This window comes from Tinamus guttatus, unplaced genomic scaffold, assembly GCF_059628265.1.
Source record: "Tinamus guttatus ecotype Peru unplaced genomic scaffold, ASM5962826v1 Tinamus_guttatus_pri_ptg000089l, whole genome shotgun sequence".
Classification (NCBI taxonomy): Eukaryota; Metazoa; Chordata; class Aves; order Tinamiformes; family Tinamidae; genus Tinamus; species Tinamus guttatus.
In genome coordinates, this window is record NW_028288623.1 from 3,219,480 (window position 1) to 3,239,381 (window position 19,902).

A 19,902-nucleotide genomic window follows, 5' to 3' on the forward strand; every position below is an offset into this window, starting at 1 on the left:
TGAATCTCTTAAAAACCTGCTACAGTGGCATTTGAATCCTAGACTTCTGGCCATCCTGTTTTTGCTGTCTACTTTTATTAGCTAAATTCATATATCTCATAATTGAACATTAATGGCAGCTTATAAATCATTATTTATGAACAATGTCCATATGAGAGGATTGTCTCTAAGAGATAAATTGCTGTACACTGTGCAGTTGAGTACACCTACTACCAAGGCCTGTGGATTCTACAGGTTGTCCATGTAAGATCATGAACTAACTGGGTGAAAATGAACAGCAGTCATTACCAGAAGAATGCTTGTAGAACACATCAAGGTAGTTATCAAAATAAGCAATGCTTTATACTTTATACAATGATTTACAGACAAATAATATACATTCTCTCACTGAAGTAGAGACTGCTAGCAGGAAACCAGAAATTTTAGCAGAACTTAGAGGAAAGCTAGTTTGATGTTAGCTGAAGCTAACATGCTTATCTCGTAGGGAAATGATTAACAAGAACACCTAACAGCTGATGAAAAAGCGAATGTTTAGATCTTGGACTGAAAAGTCCTTCATATGAAAGCAGCAACTTATTTGTAACTTCAGTCCTCTCAAGAGGTGGAAGATTTCTCTGCACAGACAAAATGTTTCACACCTGATACGATGTCCAAAGTTGCTGAGTCCACCTGCATTCAATAGGCTTTTTATTAGGTATGTCACTAAAAATAGATTTTTGGTATATAAACCCCATGGACAGCTTCAGTCCTGCCTGATTCAAGCCATGGCCTATTCATATGAATGTCTATGACAAATTCCTCCTTGACCTCTCCCTGTTTGTTCTTACTATTAAGATTTTCCTTCTAGTCAAATCTATTCCCTGATTTAGTTCACCTCACAACAGGGGTGAATACAATTCTTTGAGCTGAGGTGTTGCATCAGAATCCTGCCTTGCATTCTCAATGTAAAGTGCTGATTCCCAGGCCAAGCTAAAGTGCCTATATTACCTCTACAAGCAAGCTTTGTTTCCAAGCACAAGCATGTCCCTGAAGGGCTTTCTGTTTGCATACTGGAATGCAGACTAAGGTGGGTAATAACATTTGTGAGAGTATGGGTTAAAGTTGCACCATAGCTATCTGAAATCTTTTTGAGCCTACTTTCTAAGCAGCTCACTATGTAACACGACAAGCTCTTGAAAATCTGGTTCCAGAGTTTCTGTTCTGCTATGGTATTCAGCAACACCAGCAATGGGATCACTGTAACAAAAAAGCTGGGACTTTCACACAGAAACATCCCATGAGCAGGAAGAAGCATTTTTGTCTGTAATTCACCATTACTTCTACTACTGCTGTAGAACTAACAAGCTAATAGTTCAGGCTTCAAGCTTCTTAAGGACATTCAGGCAACTTTTTGGCTGAAATCAGTGGCATTTTGACTTTCCTTGCATCTTGCTGGTCTCACTTTCATGTTGTTTTCCAGTCCTCCCATCTACACAGTACTACCTACAAAATGTGTAATTCATCTTGAACCCAGGAAACTCCCATGCTATATCACTGTGAAATTCAACTAGTACAAAGTTTCCAGTGGAAGTGAAGTCTGCAACCCTCTTTGCCCCACAATATGGGCCAACTGCAGGTGATGTAGGTCGGCTTCCATCATGTATGAGCAAATAGTCATAGACACATCTGTCATTAGCTTCCAGCTCAAAGGATATCATTTTGAGAGACACCTAGAGAAAATATGACCAAAGTACTTGGCTTTCAGGTTGCATACAGAAAAGGACATAAAAAGTACAAATAGAATCTACATTCCTTATGAGGAGATGGTGTTTTGTAATTCTGTGTTTGCAGCATGTCCTGATCCCATATTGTAATAAGAATTATTAATACCACATTATTGATTTTATCAGGATTTAGATTAGAAGCAGCAGTAAGGAGCACTATTCGTCTTGCACACTTTTAATTCTGTTCTCTAGAGAAAAATAGAAAGAGCACCTGTGCAGTATTTCAGTTTTAGTGGCAACTGTTACAAATAGCAAGATGTACATGTACAAGCTAAATTCATAAGAGTTTATATGCACATGGAGAGACCATCTCAAATGTTATGATACAGCACAAGTTTAATTGAATTTATGTGAGTTTATGTGCTCAGAATTTCACTCTAATAATACCTGCTTAACATGTGACAGTGTCTGTTATTCTTTAAGGCAAAAAGATTCTATTAGAGAACACTGCTGAAGCTAGCAAAAGAATTCCTCTATGCCTTACCTTGTATCCTACTGGAGATTTAATGATCCAGAAGCATGCTTGGTTTTTGGGGTATTTTTTAGGATAGTTTGGAGAGGTGATGACTCCATTTGAGACTGTGAAAGTACCTCCACAATTCACTGAGAGTGTAAAGGAGAAGAAACAGAGAAGCACTTATTGACAAGAAGTATTTAGACAGTAGAAAAGTGAGGTTATGTTCTTGTATTTTTCTTCAAGCCAAGAGAAAGTTTGCCACATTGAAAATATACTGCTCAACTATGTTATTTCTTTGCCTCGCATTTTTAGCAACAGCTGTGCTGAAGCAGCTAAAAGCATTGCTGCTAAATAACCTTTGGAGGAAAGAACCAGCAAACTTAAAGAAATGTCTGTCTTTTACAGTGAAGTGTTACCATGTTAGCATGGTATTCTAATGGTGATAATTTACTGCACTTCCAGGAAAAGAACTAGATTAAGTATCTTAGACACTACTGAAGTGAATTGGGCTTCGTAACGTATAGTAAAAGCCTTTAATTCAGAAAATAAAAATTACCCACAGTTATCTTTCCTGTTGAGTAAAATGCCACAGGGGCTTAAAAAACATAGGGCCCCAATCCTGACTTTGCATCTCACTGAAGAGACTTGTCTACAGTCTTTTGTGTTCTGTGGCTGCACTGCTCCCACTAGTCATTGCGATGTTTTTTTGATTTAAAGAAGCTGTTTGAAAGACATGAAGAAGCCTAGCAAAAGCTCTCAGAAAAATGTGAGGAAGTTCTCAGGACTACTAATGCAAGATCAACATCCAGTTTTCTGTTTCCTGCTTGCTTTCAACCTCATCAACTTTTAGCCTATGTAATTCCTATGAAGGTATAAAGAATACCATGGAAAAACCTATTATGGAGTAAGCTTTCAAACTTTCATTTTTTCCATACAAAGACCATTAATACTGTTCCCCAAGCTCTGCAAAGAAGTGTTCATACCCTTGATGTAGGAGGCTCTGAATCCAGTGGCTGTAATGTTATGATCACTTGAAAACTCTACCAGCATTGTGGATCCAGAAGCAACTAAGGAGGGTAGAGGCCCCTTCCCACAGTACTTGTCCAGCAAAACAGGCGAATTCTTGCTGTTTCCATTGTAAATTTTTACATAGTCAGAAGAACAGTCTGTGGAGAGTTGAAGATCAAAAGCCTCAAACTGCAGGAAAACCTTAAGACAAACAAGAAAAGGCGTTGGATTTACTGAGGTACCTAGGAGAAAATTAAAACTTATGAATGAATCCACACTTTATATCTATTTTACTATCCATCTATCACTGAAATTTGACCTTCTGTATTTAGAAGCACAGAATTTCACTTGACTAGCCTGTTACTGAACCCTATGACTGAAGACTGACTATGTCTTATCTTTATAAAAGACATCAAATCTTAACTGAATAAAAATCAAGTTTATTTAAAAGAGCTGATATGAAAGAAGCCTTTGGAAAAGAGTTGAGACTCTTTTTCATTCATTGCGTAACAGAATTAACATTTTAGTTCATGAAAATGGCTCCCAGATGCTACAGTCATAATAGAAGAGAAATAATGCTATACAGCCTTGACACTGTGGTTCAAATTTTCTTGCTCCTAATACAATTTACCTTATTTTGAGGAATGCGGATCAACCACAAGCAGTGACTGTTGTTTGGGTATGGGGATGGATAATTGACAGAGGAGAAGGAGCCTTCGTTTTTAGGCAACACAAAGCTACAGCAATCTGAAGGAAAGAACCAAACACTGCTGAAAAAAATGAATACTGCAGAAGCACAAGGCACAGCTCTCTAGAACCTACATCAGAAAAGGTTTTAAAGAAAAAATTACCATGTTTACTGGGGACTGATTTCCTATGAGGGATGTCTGAGAGTGCCTATAGACAACAACTAAGGACTCATATATAAATGTGTGCCTGGTGTCTACAGCACTTACTGCACTTGTAGAGCTTGTTGATTTTTGCCACATCCAAGTTGCTCAGTCCTTCTCTCTGCCCAATGGGCACCGAAGGGTCAGGAATTGGTACAATAGTTGGTTCGCCAGGAGTGCTAGAGAAATCAAACCTGTAGAAGTAAGTCACATTTCTAAACCATTTTATATGTGGAAGTTCTCTAATTAAATAAATATGTGCCATCTGCACAGAATTTCAATGAAGGGCAAGAATCTTCTCAAAAAACAGTCTTTCCTGAAAAACAGTGGCAGCTGTTTTGTGTGCAGCAAAACAAGGAAAAAAATGCATTGTCCTAAGAACTTTGTCCTGAAAAAGTGAGCTGCATTCCACCTTCATGATTCAAAGGAGCACAGGATCTTCAACAGTTTGTCTCAACAGCTAATTGTTTATATATTTGATACCTGCAATTTCTTTCCTCCTGCTGAGCAAGTTTTATTTCACCAAATAAAGAAAAAACGAAAAGAAGGAGAGTTTGTGTGGCAGCATGTAACACATGAGTGCAATAAAATCAGTTTGTCTTCCCTTCCTCTCTGCCTGAATAGGTGTTGCTAATGCAATGCCTAAATGATTTCATTAACCCAGTAACGAACTACCATAGACTTAGAACTGGCTTAGTGACTTGATAGAGTTGCTTTGCCACAAAGGCCTCTAGAAAAGGCACAGGTTTGACCCATTCTTTATTTCCATCTTCATCAGTTCTGTTTTCCATGAATACCTCTGACAGATGAAGTATTCACCTTTGATTATGATGTCTGTTGACTCAGTTTTAAGAGAACAGTCAAAACCATTCCATGTGCACAACAATTCTCTCTTCCCAGATCTGAGCACAACATCTGAGCACCCGTGTTTGCTCCCATGAAAGGAAATCTGTGTGACCAACTTACGCGCCATAGTGCATCACAGAAGCATAGTCGTAAGGAAGGCCAAGATTTCTGGAATTCACTTTCCCAAAATTTCCTTGTTCCCCTGTAAGATAAGAAAGCAATATTTCAGAAGATGTGAAGGAGACACTCCTCCCCATCCTAAGAATGATACTGCTGTTCTCAAATACTGCCTGCTATCCAATTCCAAGACTAGCTTAGGGTACAAGTCATGGAATCCTTACACACCCCTCACAAGGATCCTCAGTCTCCTGGAAGTACCAAAGCCTCCTGAAGCACATGGGAGTATTTCCACTGAATCTAATAGGCTTCAAAATAGAAACTGTCAAATAAGAAGCCAAAGTTTCAGTATATTCAATCAAATTCCATTCCTCATGGAAATGTATTATAACCTGTCTACATTAGGATTTTCTAAGTATATTTCGGTGTATTATCTTGAACATTTTAAACCTCTAACTTAGGTCAAGAGGCTTGAACTTTTAAGCCTCTAAAGCTGTGTCATATCTTGAGAGGGAAATCTGGCTGACTAGATCAAAAAGTCAGAGGTATGTGTGGGTGACTATCGCCTGTCTTGCTGAGTCTTTCCACCATCCATAAGAAATGTACCCCTGATACCAAAGGAGTCCTAGAGCTCAAGAGAAAGACAGAAGGCAAGTCTGCCTCTCATGCACACCAAAACATACATTATCATGCCTGTTGTGGCTTCATCTCTCATCAAACCCATGAGCAGTGACTGCAGTCAAGTGAGAGTACCCGCCTGACAAGGGCAGCCCGATAAGGTCAACTGGAAGCATCCTGTCTAGGTTGCTAGCATAGTTCTCCCCTTCACAGCTGCTGAGCACCTCACGACTGTAACTCACCAAAAGCCCCTGTGAGGTAAGAAAGTGTCTTATACCAACACGGGACTGTGGCCCAGAGGTAAAAGGCTGGAATGTCACTTTAGTTGTCTAAGCTACACATGGAAGCTATTCAGGCTCAGCAGTGTCATAGGAAAGAGAAGCATACTCAGAAAGGGGGTTTCATCCCATTTTAATGGGAAAGTACCTATTTCTTTCTGGAGAGCATTAATATCAATTACACTTGGGTCACTTGCCCACAGTAAGACAGGCAAACAAGCAAGGTCAGTGCGTGGATCTGAACAGTCTGCCCAACATCTGGGCTAGTACTCTAAGCACTGAGCACTTCTTTCCAGTTCAACATCTGTACCTTCATCATTGTAACTAGTGGTTTGTAAACTACAAGCCATTTTGGCAAGAGTTCAGCACTGGCCATTTGTCAGGCAATCATCCTTATTCTCTTGAGTTTGCACAGCTTGGCTGGCAAGCTTGCAAACAGCAAGTCTCATTCCATGCTGGTCCCGACCAGGACTAGGAAATGGAAATAAAGCTTCAGAATCCCAAATTATACAAGACACAGGAATAAAAGTGACTTAAGAGCTTCTCATAGCTCAAAAAACAGAGTTAAGGCTCAAAAGAGTTCTCATCAGCATTGGCATTCCCTGTCCTATTAGGATTTTATCTCCAATTCTTGTCATCTTCTACACTGACTTCAAAGAGTTATCAGGTGTTCAGTTTTTTTTGAGGTGATCAAGTGAAAACAATTCCATTTCAGTTCGTCATGTAGATAGCTACTTGTCTACGTGTGTAGAAGTGCTTTGCTGAACTGAGTTGTCAAAAAGCAGGACTAAAGGCAGCCCAGCTGTATAGAGGGACTGCCCAGCCTTGGCAACTGCTGTGTCAGATCCAACATCCAATGGAGGTCCCGCTCTCCAGACCTGCACAGATGTACAGTCTACTTAACCCATCTCCTCTACTCTAAAAGCAACCCTAGACAACCCTATCTCTGCCAGAATCCAAGTGTAGTGACTCAGGAAAGCCGAAAAGGAAGGTCTGGCTGCAGGCTCTGAACATAGTTTTGTTCCCAAAATGTCTGTGGGAAAGAAAAAAAAAAAAAAAAAAAACAAGCTGAGTTTTAAATATCTAAGTGGATAGCAAATAATCAAGCTGCACTTGGTAAAAACAGGAAGTAGGATGGCTTCCAAGGTGAACCACTGGGTGAAAACAAAACCCAGCAAACATCCACAATACTGCAATCCTGGCAAGAAGAAAATCAGAGTTTGTGGGAGCTCTGCGAAATTGCAAAAGGTCTTGAGGTCTAATTCTGCACCACGGAGATTAAGGGGTGCTCTGCCTTCAGCACCATTGAATGGCAACATATTTTTACAGGAGATGTACATTAGCATTGCCTGCTCACAAATGTGGCTGTAGCCCTTCATTTCTGTCTCCCTGCACATCTCAACTCTTTTCCAATACTTGTGCTGCACACTGCCTGCATTGTAATGCCCTTATCCATCAGTTAGCCCTCACTCCTGATTTTTGATGCTAGAGCACCAAGCATGTATCACTCCTTATAGGATAGCCTTGCCTTCATCACCTCTTCCTCCTCTCTTATCCTTTAATTATAATCAGGGCCTGAATCAGAGCTTGCTTACATCTGTAAGCATTGAGAATGGTATCTGAACCTGCGGTCAGAAAAATTGGTGTGGGATTTTACTTAGAACTCCTACCTTAGGTAAAACCTCATGTTTTATACTCCTCTTCTGGAGTGTGTCCTCTGCTAGCTTTTCAAACACAACATATTTGTCATACAATAATGGCAAACAACTCATAACAATTATGCCATAACACCAGAACTGACATTTAATGAACAGCACAAATGGAATTTACTTGGGATATCTTGGGAACAAGCTGAAAAAAGTTTGGAGAACACTGTGTTAGGAATTTGAAATAAAAACAATCATGCTCCAGCTGGAGGAAAAAAGTGTGTTTTCAGCTGGATATGACACTGAACAATTAAATATACAGAATTTGGTATTCTGTTGTCCAACCTTATTTCCTATTATTAATTTGCTATGATGAATTATGTCCAATTTCATTACAAATGTAGTAGCTTGACCATCTTGCTTGGCTGTCACAGGCAAGTTGCATCCCTTATGCTTTCTGCTCTGCACCATTTTCTCACTGGCCTTTCTCTAAGACTTCCTACCATTCAGGCCTGCAGCTTGGTATGTTCTAATGTCCCCAGCACACAGCCCAAGGGGAGGTCCTCGGACTGTTCCTCTTTTCTTTCTTGTTCTCAAAGAACTTTCATTTGTTTTCCCCTACCAAATTACCAGTCTTGAGCATTCCTCCGTGCTCCTTCTCAGGAGAAGGTCCATCGTCCTCTTCACAGAGCAATTAATTGCAGTCCTTTCATGTCATGCCAGACCTCAGGATGTCCCACATGCTGGTGGCTGCATGTGCTTGCGTTATCATCTGCTTCATAGGGCCCATTGTTCTCATCTACATTTCAGGCTATATTTCACTTAGTGCCACTGCCATGACCTCTGCCTGCTCAAACCAAGATTCCCAATCATGTTAACTCCACCTCAATTAAAGTCTCATAGTCATCTTCTCCCTGGTCAATATCATGGGGAACTTCTCTTCCCCCATTTTGCCATACTTAGGCTTTCCTAATCTCTTCTAATATTCGTGGATATATTATGGTTGGAAAAGACCTTTAAGATCATGAAATCCAACTGTAAACCCATCACCACCATGCCTACTAAACTGCCTCTACTTGGGACAATATACCAACATCTTCCATTCACTAAAGAGCAGAGAAGAGATGGGATCACTGGATTCACTGGAAAATATCAACACGGCTATCAAATGCATCTTTGGATTAAGAATAGTTTCAGAGACAGGAAAGGAACAGCATTTTACCAGTCTGCCTTTTCTCACTTCTAGCTTCTCAGATGGCTCCTAACATGGAATTAGGCCCACCAACACTTAGGACACTTATTCCACATTTGGAGTTGATCAGATGAACCATACAATGGTCACCACGTTGTATAGAGAAAGACTGTCAGGCTGCACCTAGGACTGATAGGCTACAATCTCCAAAAGCTGTTGCAGCGGTGTGTCCTGCTGACTATGTGCAAGCACAGCATCTCTCCACTGTGCTCTAAAGGCTATCATTTACTCTATGGCCAACATTAAGGATGTTGATGGCTAAATTGTCTGCCCAGCTTCAGTTACAGGACATTGCTGCAATGCCAGCAGGTATTCTTACGGTCACAGGCTCAGGATAGGTACAGACCAGAGCATGCTGAGATCCCAAGAGACTGATGGTTTACATCACTGACTTGCTCATAAGCCTTTACCCAGCCTGTGGACAGAGAGCACCACAGAAAACAGGCCTAAAAAATGACCTCAAGAATATTCCAAAGAGCTTCAGTTACAAAGACTCCATGCACTTTCAGGCCAATGTGCTGCAGGGCTTTACCACCTTTACTTCCAGAAGTGTTTTCCTAACATGACCCAATACTGAGCAATTCAAGCCCATTACCACCTTCACTCCCTGCAACAAAAAGATGATTCCTTTTTCTCCTTGCTACCAAATTTCATATTTCTTATTACATTGTTACCGAGTATATAAGGTCTGAACTCAGGCTGTGATCAAGATCCTACTTTCAGGCTGCACTTACATTAGAAATTTTCTAACACAACTGTGGTAGCAGAATCCCCCTAGTAAAGACAAACCCTTATCAAGAAATGCCATCACACTGAACATACTGCTGCTTCTACGCAGCTAATCAGTATTAAAGATGCTTATTTGTATTATTGTTGTCAGAAGAAATATCCTTGTTTATCTTCAAAACTTACTCTCAAGATTTAGCAGACATACCTGCCATAATATGTTCCCACATAATCTTGACAAAGCTGTCCCGGTCACTCCGTGCCTGTTCGTGGATGAAGCCCAGTGCATGGTTCATTTCATGCTGAATTGCTCCTTTATCCATGCAGCCATTTTTCATCAGGCCCAGTGCTTGACGTCCCCCAATTTTTCCAAAGAAAGACCAGCAGCTAAGAAGAGCCAATCAATAACCAAAATGGTCACGTTCAGCAAATACAAAGCAGCAGATGTACTAATTAAACCAACAAGAGCCTGTAGATGTTCAGCCATAGGGAGGTGTGCAAATAGTCACTGTTGTGACATAGCTGGCTACAGAAAACTGCCAGACTAAAACTACATAAAGGCAAACCTAAAGCTTTTATGTAAGTATGGCAAATTCAAATCAGTAAATGGGCTATGTCAAACTGAGATTAATCAGTTCAAGTAGCTAAACAATGGACCTGAGGCAATTATACTTCCTTCTATTTTTTTTGGTAGCTTTCAAGGAAAATATCCCATTTTGAATTATACCCTTTTATTTTCAGTGAAGTCCACATACAGATTTGTTCCTGCAGCCCATAAGTAATGCAATTAACTACCAGTATAAAGAAAAATGAAATATTGCACCTTCCCTCTGAATCTTGAATTCTAGGATAAGAATGGGGAATAAGAATTCCTTAAATCCAGACAGGAAAGAAGCTGAAAGAGAAAACAGGAGGAGTAAACAAAAGCTTTTGGGGGCTCCCACTCCCAGGAGTCAGGGCACTTGCCTCTGCCCACGTTCGATGTGCACGTAGTCTGCTTCGGTGGTGCGATTCACAAACCGCACACAGGTCAGCGTGGAAACCTCCTGCAGAGCATCAGCAATCCACAACCTCTCTGTGACTGCTGGGGAGAGAGGGGGGCCAAAAATATCTTACTTGGTTTATCAGCATAAAATAAAATGGGGTGCATTTCTCTCTACTTTGTAGCTCATCCTTGAAGTTTTGAGAGAGTGAGGTAGGGAGAATAACCCTACCTACCCACACAAGTACATCCTGCAGTTCTAGATGCACCTAGGGTAGAAGAGCAGCTGGGATAACGCAGAGTGGGTTCTTCCCAACTCTCCCCTGCTCAAATAGTGGCATAAAGAATCCCCAGGAACAGCAACCAGGCCCAGGTTGTATTTCACTTCCATATCATTTCCTCTTCAAAGAGGGATTCTAAGAGTCTTTATGGAAGCCTCAGAGAGAGAGAGAGGACCCACACGCACTAGAATACTAAGTCTTCTAGAACAATTTTCCAGAATAAGACATTGGTCCTGCAGTCTTGTCCACTGGGGGAAATAAATCTGAGGAGATTTTTCCTCTAGTTTTAACTCTGCAGGATTTCCAGTGGGGGAACATTTCTTTTGAAGATATTAAATATCACAGAGTTCCAAAAAATGTTCCTGGGAGTAATGAATTTTGATACAAATATATTCATGATGAGAAAGGAACGTATTTTTTTTTCTTTTGTACTTGCTAAATATCAGCAAGTGCATTGTAGCTAGTAGGAATGAACTAGTATTTGTAGTTAAATCAATTAGCTAGTGTTTACATAGCAAGCACTGCCCAAGTAACTGTGTATATTAGTGTTTGTGATAGGCATATTTAGAGCCTGCCAAGCTATCATAGGGACAGATAAACAGAATAAATGTATCAAAAAGTTTTCATTTGGACTAAGACCGCTTTTGATGTGCACCACAGAATCATAAAATAAGGCATACACTTCAGTTACTAGAAGATCAATGCTAACATCACATCATCCATTTCAAGGCACTTACAGAAGTCAGAAGAGATGTTAATTGGAACCTTGACGAGTCCATCTCGTGACTTGGGCCACAAACAATTCTCACAGTTAATTGCACTGCGTTGCCCTCTTCTCAAGAGGATGTCTCCTTCATAAACAGTTGTTCCACCATCTGGCAGATGTAAAAAAGAAAGAATGTACATGGCAAATTACAGAAGTGCAAAAGCAGCAAGAGAGGCATGCACCAACCAAGTTTTTGTACCTTTGGAGGTTTCTTCCAGGGAAGAAAGAATTCCCAGTAATATAAAAAGGGTTTTGCAAATTAGTACAGAGTGCGTAGCACAGTATGCTAAGACTGGTTAGGTCTGACTTTCTAAATAGAGGAGATTAATATTAATATATATGCTATAATGCAGCTGTGATCACAGCTGTGACTAAACACATATTAGCCTAAAGAAGTTTTGGGAGGTTTAAAGTGGAAGGCTCCCTAGTATTGCAAATAATTGTTCTCCTCGTTAGAGCTTGTGGAATTAAGGAGAAGTCATAAATGACCTCTGAAAACATGAAATAAACCATACAAAAGAAACAACATTCTAGCATGCATATTGAGTACACACTCTCAACTAATTTTCAGGTTACCCGTTAGTTTGACATACAGCATTGGCAGGCTTCTGTGTTCCGACTCCCTAATATTTGGGATATATTTCTCACAGACAAGAACTACTAGTTATTATGCCAGAAATGCAAAATAGTTTTGGGTACACCAGACAGAAATGACTTAATGCCACACAGGAAAGAAATCAAAGTAGAAAGGATTCCGATTTACTGAGACTTTATGTAAAATAAAATAAAAAAAAAACTTGCAACAAGTACACAACTATTTTCTTTGCCACAGCAACAAATAAACTGAATGTGACCTTAAAACACATATGCGCTCTGAATATCATGAATTGTTTTCCACTGATGCTGGGCATTTTCAAAGAGAAAAATGTACTGAATTAGGAGAACAAAGTATAGAGAAGCAGCCCCCAACAAAACCTGCAGTTATTTATGGAAAATAAAAATCAAACTCACCTAAGTCATTGTTTCTTGTAGTTATCTGCAAAAAAAAACAAAACAAAACAAAACAAAAAAAACTTTTAGCACATAGTTGGCATATACCCTACATAGTAGAAAATTTCTATCATGTAGAATCACAGCAATAAATGTTTGCAATTAATAAAGACAGACTAACTCAGAAGCAGCAATGCAAGTTCTTAACTGCTCTGAGATCAGGGACACACCTGGACAGATTTGCTTAGCACAAAGCTATAAAGAAATGCTAAATTAGCTGGCAGAAGAAGAAACTGCATCTTCAGGTTTCTGAGATGGTCTTCTGTGGACTGCAGCTGTGTTCTCAAAGCTGCAGTTAGCTTTCTCAAGAGAAGTTTTATAGGAAAGCTGTTGTTGTTAACAAGTGTAGCAATATTAGATAACATGAAGCACTTTCACAAAACAAACAAGCTGCAGGGACTCCCAAGAGAATTTCCAAGCGCTTAGACCTATTTATTTTCAGAAAGCAGAGGAAGTGGAGCAATAAGAAAATCCAGTAACCTTTAAGTGACTCATCTTTAACTCTGAGGAACCCAGGAACTCTGGTGAGAGAGACAGGGCATCTGCTGGCAGTCTGTCTACAGCGAAACTCAGCCTCCAGGAAGCATTGGACCCCCACGGGCTACCTACCCGAGGAACTCCTTAGCCTGCTGCCACCAGCCATGGCGCTGCCGGGGAGCAGCACCTGCTCTCGGGCTGCCTCCTCCCTGCACCCAGCTTCAGCCCCTGCGGAATACCCAGGGCTGCAGAAAAGTCCTCAAGAACTGCTGGGTTAGTGAGTCAGACCTTTTGCAGAGACACAGAAAAACCTTTTTGATTGTCTGCAAAAGCAAAACTCAGATCCGTTTGGCTCATAGCAGGTGATGGCAGATGGTGGTCTTTGACAGGTATTTCCAGATAGAGGAATGAGTTGTTCCCTTGTTTTGAAAGAGTACTTCGTTAGGAAAAAACTTGGCTGATATTCAATATAACTCTATTTTCATTTTAACATTACTGAGAATGTGCTTCTAAGCTTTCTAGAAAAAATGTAATATTTTACGACATCCAGAATTCATCTACAGAGTTATAATTTCCATACAGATTATACTGAAATAATGAGGTACAGATAAAAATGACCCCCCATTTTCCTTGTCTGATAACAGGATGAGGTTCAAAAGCCCTTAATAGTTTGTTAGAGTGGTAACTAGAGATCCTCCTGATGGGTGCAGAACTCAGAGCAACACCCCAGCTGTTGAGGATCAGGATCAAAAGACGCAGAGGGATTAAAAGAACATTCCCGCTGCCACACACCACAAAATTACAGACATGAGTGCAGAAGTAGTTACACAGCAAAAGCAAGAAAAACAGAGACCAGAATAGTGCGCAGAACCTGGAGCTGGGTCATGCTGAATGTGTATCGGGAGGGCTAGAAAGCACCTTTGAAGTTCTCTATGCAGCTTTGCATACCCAGTTTGTGGAAGACTCTGCATAATCACATAGTGACTTCAGCTGCAGACCACAACCAGAGGCACCCAGAGTCAAGAAAGTTACACTGTGGCTTAACCCACTTTATGGATTGCCAGAAGGAACTGGACATTTTTCTGGGCTCCCTAACAGCCTGAAATCACATATCAGCTGTTGGTGCATCATCAAAAGTTGCCTTGCAGATGCTGTTTGTCTGCTTTGCATCTGCTTTGATAGACTATTTTTCAGGACTGGGTCTTGTTATCTATCCAAACAATTTGATTACACAGCTGTAACTTGCATTCTTTTTCCTGTCTGCTCTTCCTTTCTTTATGCTGTCTTTTACCATTAATGTTTTTTAGCCACACTGTCTTTGATCTACCAAATACTTTGTCACTGCTGTTTCTTAGTAATTCTAATATGATGCTTATCACACTCTTTTCTTAGTGATACTCACTTAAGTTCATCTTCATTTCAAAGCAGAGATGAAGCACACCTTATCACCGTGTAATCCAGTCTGTCTCAGCACAGCATTAGGTAGCAGAGGTAAAAAACCCCAAACACTTGCTGGTATTTAAGTATAGAGCTTACTAGCTGCATCTCAGTAATACCTATCATCAGAAGCAATCAGATTAGCAAGTCCAATGTTCTTTCCATATCAAGAAACACACAGGGCATCTCTTCTTTCCCTGAATTATTTGCCATCCTCCCTGGCTAAAGCAGTAGTAGGTACAAGTCCAAAACAAAACAAATACCAGGAGAGGGTTTCCCAGCTATTCACACATAGCGTTACGTAACTGATTGCTAGGGATCAATTACCACAAATTACCAAATACCAAAAGATCCACCTGTTGATATCCCAGTGCTTTGGTTTATTTGGGTTATTCACCTAAACTGCACAGGCACATAGCAGAAGTCCTATAGAAGATATAATGCTGCTCTCTAGTGGCTTGCCATATTCGTCACTGGGACACTCCAGGAAAAGCCCAGGAACTCCTCAATACTTACAGCACTGCCTTTATCCCTGTTTACACAGCAGAAAGTAATACCTACTTCTTGCAAAAGGTGCTTGCAGGCATCAAGGCCTGTTCTATGATCTCTGCATCAAGAGACCCAGGTTATTTGGTAGAAGCATCAATCCAGGCAGCTGCCTATTCCCACATAAGCTATGGAATATGGCACAAGCAGTACCCTCACTAGCAAGGCTGCAAACCTGAGGTGCCTGAACACAACAGTCCCAAACAGAGCAATGTCATAAAGTAGCTTCCCTGTCTATCCAAAAAAGTTCATAGGGGAGTAGAAAATAGCAGCAGAAATAAGGACAAGCCTATAGCACAGAGCCAGAGTCAATCCAGGAGGCAAAACTAGAGACTAATACTCTTCCAGCATAGCTCCAAGAGAGATTGAAGGCCCAGGCCCAAGGTTAAATGGAGCTCCTGGGACAGTGGGCATGGGGATGCCTCAGGTGGAGCCAATCAGGACTGTTAATGGTGCCTTCCAGCCCTAGCAGCTGCAGCAGCCTTTCCTATCCCCATGTCCTCAATCAGGACCAGCCAGCAAACAGGACTGCAGTTTAGATAACTGCTTGCTGGATCACCCTGTATCTCCTCACTGGCATCTTTAGAGATCTCCAGGAGAGCATGGTGTGCGCTTTGTGACAGCCATTTTGAATCAGTTCCAACACAACATGTTATCCCTGTGTCTAATACCTCAGTTTTTATTGCATAATTTTTCTAATGGTGGGTATGGAAGTGAGAATTGTAGCTCTGTACTAACAATCACTTTTCTGCAATCTTCTTTAAAGTCTCATTTAACATTTGTTAGCTACTACAGCTCTCTCACGGAGGCTGATTTCAGTGACAGCTTGTACACCAGACTAAGCAGTTGTGCTATTTTGTATCTGACTTGCCTTGTATCATCTGCTCCTAGCATCATTATCCTGATTTGCTCTAAAACTCTATTTTTTTTCTGCACAAAGACATTCTTTCTGAAACATATTTCCTGAATCGAGAGATTTTCTCACATTCAAACCTTCTAAGAAATGTCTAATCAGGAAATTCCCTGTCCTGCTCTGTACTGAATGGCAATGTAGAAAGTCCCAGCCTCTCTGCAATGACCTTACCTTCCCTGAGAGCCCCTTTTGTACCTTGGCAGATTTCCGATTAAAATAAATATTATTATATTATATTATTATATTATTTTAATATACCATTATATTAATATTATTATATTATACCATATCTATGGTATATTTCTGCTTAACTTGTCCGGACTTATGCTGTTATTTACTTTTACCACTAAGATATATTTTCAAGGCTTTTTATTTTGACTGCTCCCCGTGTTTGAGCATGTTTTGACTGCTCCCATGTTCAAAATTATCATCTTTTTACAATCTGTCTGGGGTACATTTTATTTCTCTCTGAGATATGCTATTTTCTTTCCATTTCCAAGCTTTTATGCTTTTAACTTTTATCTTTTATCAACTTTGTTTTTAGGGAGTTACTCTGTTTAAATTTAACTATCGCTATAGGGAAGATTTAATGTAGAGAAAGTATCTTTTCCTGCTACGAGGACATTGAATTTATACATACATATAAGTTATATACATTTAGACTTATATACATATGAATATGAAGTATATGTACAAATTGTAAGCATACAAACGTCATGTTGAAAGTAGTTCTCTTACACTATCTCCTCTAAGATAAACCTGGATAAATGGATTCCCTTTTGGGTTCTTTGAATAGCTTTCCAAGAAACATTCATTTCTGGTTTAAAAATAAATCCCATTATTTTATGGGATTATGGGCTGACATCCATTTACTTAATCTGTTTATGCTACCCCAAGTGTCCCATGGTTACTCTTATCCTCTCATACTTTTAGTCTCAAGTGTTTGAAGGCAATGCTCACTGCCTTTGGTGTGTGATCAGTAATATAACCCCACAAGTTTAATTTTTCCTATCTGGGCAATCCATAAAGATTCTCAGCTAAGTGTTAATTCAGATAATTTATTTTATGTTGTGACTTTGTTCATCTATAGCCCTCAAAAAGACAAAATGAATACTTTAGCACTGGGAGCTGTTACAGTTAACATTTATATTCTGTTAGGTATTGCAGAATTCACACATGAGAAAAACATTATGAATGCTCCAAATGCAGGAAAAAAGCTTCAGCAAAAGCTTTTGTCTGATCAGATGCCTCAGCATCTAATCATGAGACAAATATGTTTACAGATGCATTTGTTCGACTTTAAAATCTGTACGCATTTTAGCATGCTGTATTAATATTATAATTTGCATTTCTCTTTTGTTGGTTTTACTGTCCATGGTGGTTTGGGAGCAAAGTTTTTATGCTAAGAAACAAAACTGGTTCCCTACAATAGAATTTTAACTTTCAGATAAAATGTCTTATAGACAAACTTCTACACTGTACAATGGGGCAGGAATAAGTATTTACTTTGGAAATTTACTGCAACAAAACTTCAGAAACAGGATGAGTTTGATTTTTGTGTGTTTTTAGAGAAGGAATATGTTTTAGAAATAAATATTGCTAAGCTAAAAACAAGGAAAATGTACAAGCAGGTAGTAACTTTCATCACTTTCCTATTGTGTTCCATTCACAATACATAGAAAATGTATGGAAATACTATACTGAGAAATGGGATGTTTAGTCTTATTTCATGAATAGGGAGATTTAAATACAAACTCATGAAATAACCAAACCAGGATAACTCACTCAGTGGCAGAATGAGAACTAAAGCTCAGGCATCTGACATCCCACTGTGGTAGCGATCACTGATACTTCTCTAGCAAGTAGTATTTGATAAAGGAGCAGAGCTAGCACTTTTCAAGTATTCTCTTACGAGGGCCTTACAACACAGCTGAGAGCTATTGTCTCTGTTCAAGACAAGTAAACAAGCATAGAATTAAGATCAGGTTTTTGAAGCTGATTGCTAAAGAGAAGCACCCTCGGAATCTGAAACAGGTGTGCTAGGTTTCAGAAGTATTTAATTGCACTGGCACTTCTAAGGTTTAGGTAGTTTGTCTTGGGTAGGAGTATTTGGCCTGTGTTAGGAGATTTGCCAGTAGTGGTGTTCTGGTGAGTAACTTCTCTTTGTGTAGTGGGGTGGTACTTTGCCTTGTATTTTTAAGACTGCAGGAAGTATTTGTTGCAAAAAAAAACACAAGCTTTTTATGGAGCTAATGGGAGGGGTGGGTCTTTTCTTTGTATATTCTCCTTAGAGGGAAGAAACACTGAATTCTATGTTAGAGTGTGGTACATGAAGTCATGTGAGGAGAAAGCAAGCACTTGAGAGTGTAAGCATGTATGTCCAATAGGTAGAAGGAATCTTTGGAGCTATGGAGGTTTACCTTCTGTTGGTCCAAGCTTTAGCATCATGTGCAAGTCTTTTAGCAAAACCAGTATTTACCTTAAAATTCCCTTATCCTATATTATTTAGAATCTTATTCTGAAAGCAAACTGTAAATTATGTAATCACTGAGAGATGCAACTTCATGGGGACGTCATGGGAGAATTTAGTCCCAGGGAATGTTATTAATAACCTAAACTGTCCATTAATGTAAGAATTTTTAGTAGTTAAGCATGGACTGTATCAGATGGTTCAGCCTGGGCTTCAGGTGAGTGCTGTATCATGGGTATTATTAAAATAGACACTTTCTACTCACTATTGCTAGCTTGGGGCACTGGTTTATATGAGAGGCTTTGATTTTATTCTTCTAAGGAGCCTCATTTGTGAGGGCAGAAAAATGCTGAGGGTGCTAAGCTGTGAAGGACAGTGTTGAAGAAAGGAGCTTGGCCTTCTGTCTTAGGCAGATTTTACTTTTCACTTATGAAAAGCAGCAGCTGATAATTTTTCCATCCCATGTCTGGGTGTTCATATTTCCACCCACCACAGAGGAATTAGGCTGCTTAAATGAAGCTGAAAAAAAAAATGCAAAATGCATATACTCAGCTACAGAAATGTGTAATCTCAGGTGGGCTGGAGAAACAGTGCAATATTGAGACAAAAGACAGCTTGCTCCTTGGCTAAATAGTGATGCCCTGTATAACAGAAGAGAGATTTTGGAATTAGTATAACTGCATTCTTACTCCTCAGCTTTTTGGGATTTGTTTTTTTAATATGTTGAAACCTATCATCCCCTACCTTAAAAATGTGCTAGAAGAACTTCCATATGAAAACAAGTATTTGAGGCCTTAATTTTTTCATCTGAAATATAGAGCTTCCTGCAAAAAAAAAAAAAAAAAAAAACTTCAAGCACCAACCTTGTGATATTAGTTTGTTATAATTTGCTGAAGAAAAAGCAATATATTCAAATAACCAGCACCATTTCTTATATTTTTCTTGACTACATGAAAGGTTTTAGTTTTTACATAAGTATGTTCTAGGCTTGCTTTGAACCCTGATGGTTTATGACATGTAGAGGAGATATTCACACCCAGGTATTAAATCTGGGAGTCATTAAGAGGTAGATATGTAAGAGTCTGACAGAATTTGGCTTGTTGCATTATTGGCATTTGACCATATTAGTGCAACACTAACCTATGAATTGCTATCTCAGATCTCTAAATAGTGGCTTTTCAATCTGTTGTCTCTGACCCATTTGAGAAGAGTTTCCATGCAGGAGCTATGTTATGTAGCCAGGCCTATAGCCTGTGCTACTAAGGAACATAATCTGAATCTTCAGCTGTGTTACAGTTGTATAGGATCCCACCTGAGTGTCTACCATTATCCATTTTTCTAATGGATTTGGGGGATCTTTGAAAGGCCATTATCTCTAG

General features: G+C 39.6%; 1 protein-coding gene across 1 annotated transcript; it reads right to left on the bottom strand.

Annotated features, from left to right (window-relative positions):
• Window positions 1–1,466: 1,466 nt before the first annotated feature.
• Window positions 1,467–12,945, bottom strand: LOC104568978 (embryonic protein UVS.2). The gene is made up of 11 exons (XM_088520421.1): window positions 12,851–12,945; window positions 12,642–12,666; window positions 11,602–11,754; window positions 10,568–10,685; window positions 9,810–9,988; window positions 5,085–5,166; window positions 4,185–4,312; window positions 3,860–3,975; window positions 3,204–3,429; window positions 2,248–2,366; window positions 1,467–1,709 (listed from the first exon to the last, which is right to left on the bottom strand). Exons 1-11 carry the CDS (start codon window positions 12,917–12,919, stop codon window positions 1,479–1,481), a joined length of 1,446 nt encoding a protein of 481 aa, XP_088376547.1. The 5' UTR covers window positions 12,920–12,945; the 3' UTR covers window positions 1,467–1,478.
• Between the last annotated feature and the right edge of the window lie 6,957 nt (window positions 12,946–19,902).

Coding starts and splice junctions, on each gene's coding strand:
- LOC104568978 (XM_088520421.1), bottom strand. CDS start 12,919: ATGCAGTTTCTTCTTCTGCCAGCTAATTTAGCATTTCTTTATAGCTTT. Junction 4,313..5,084: donor TCTGTGATGCACTATGGCGC/GTAAGTTGGTCA, acceptor TTACTTCTACAG/GTTTGATTTCTCTAGCACTC. Junction 1,710..2,247: donor AATCTCCAGTAGGATACAAG/GTAAGGCATAGA, acceptor TATTTTCTCTAG/GTGTCTCTCAAAATGATATC.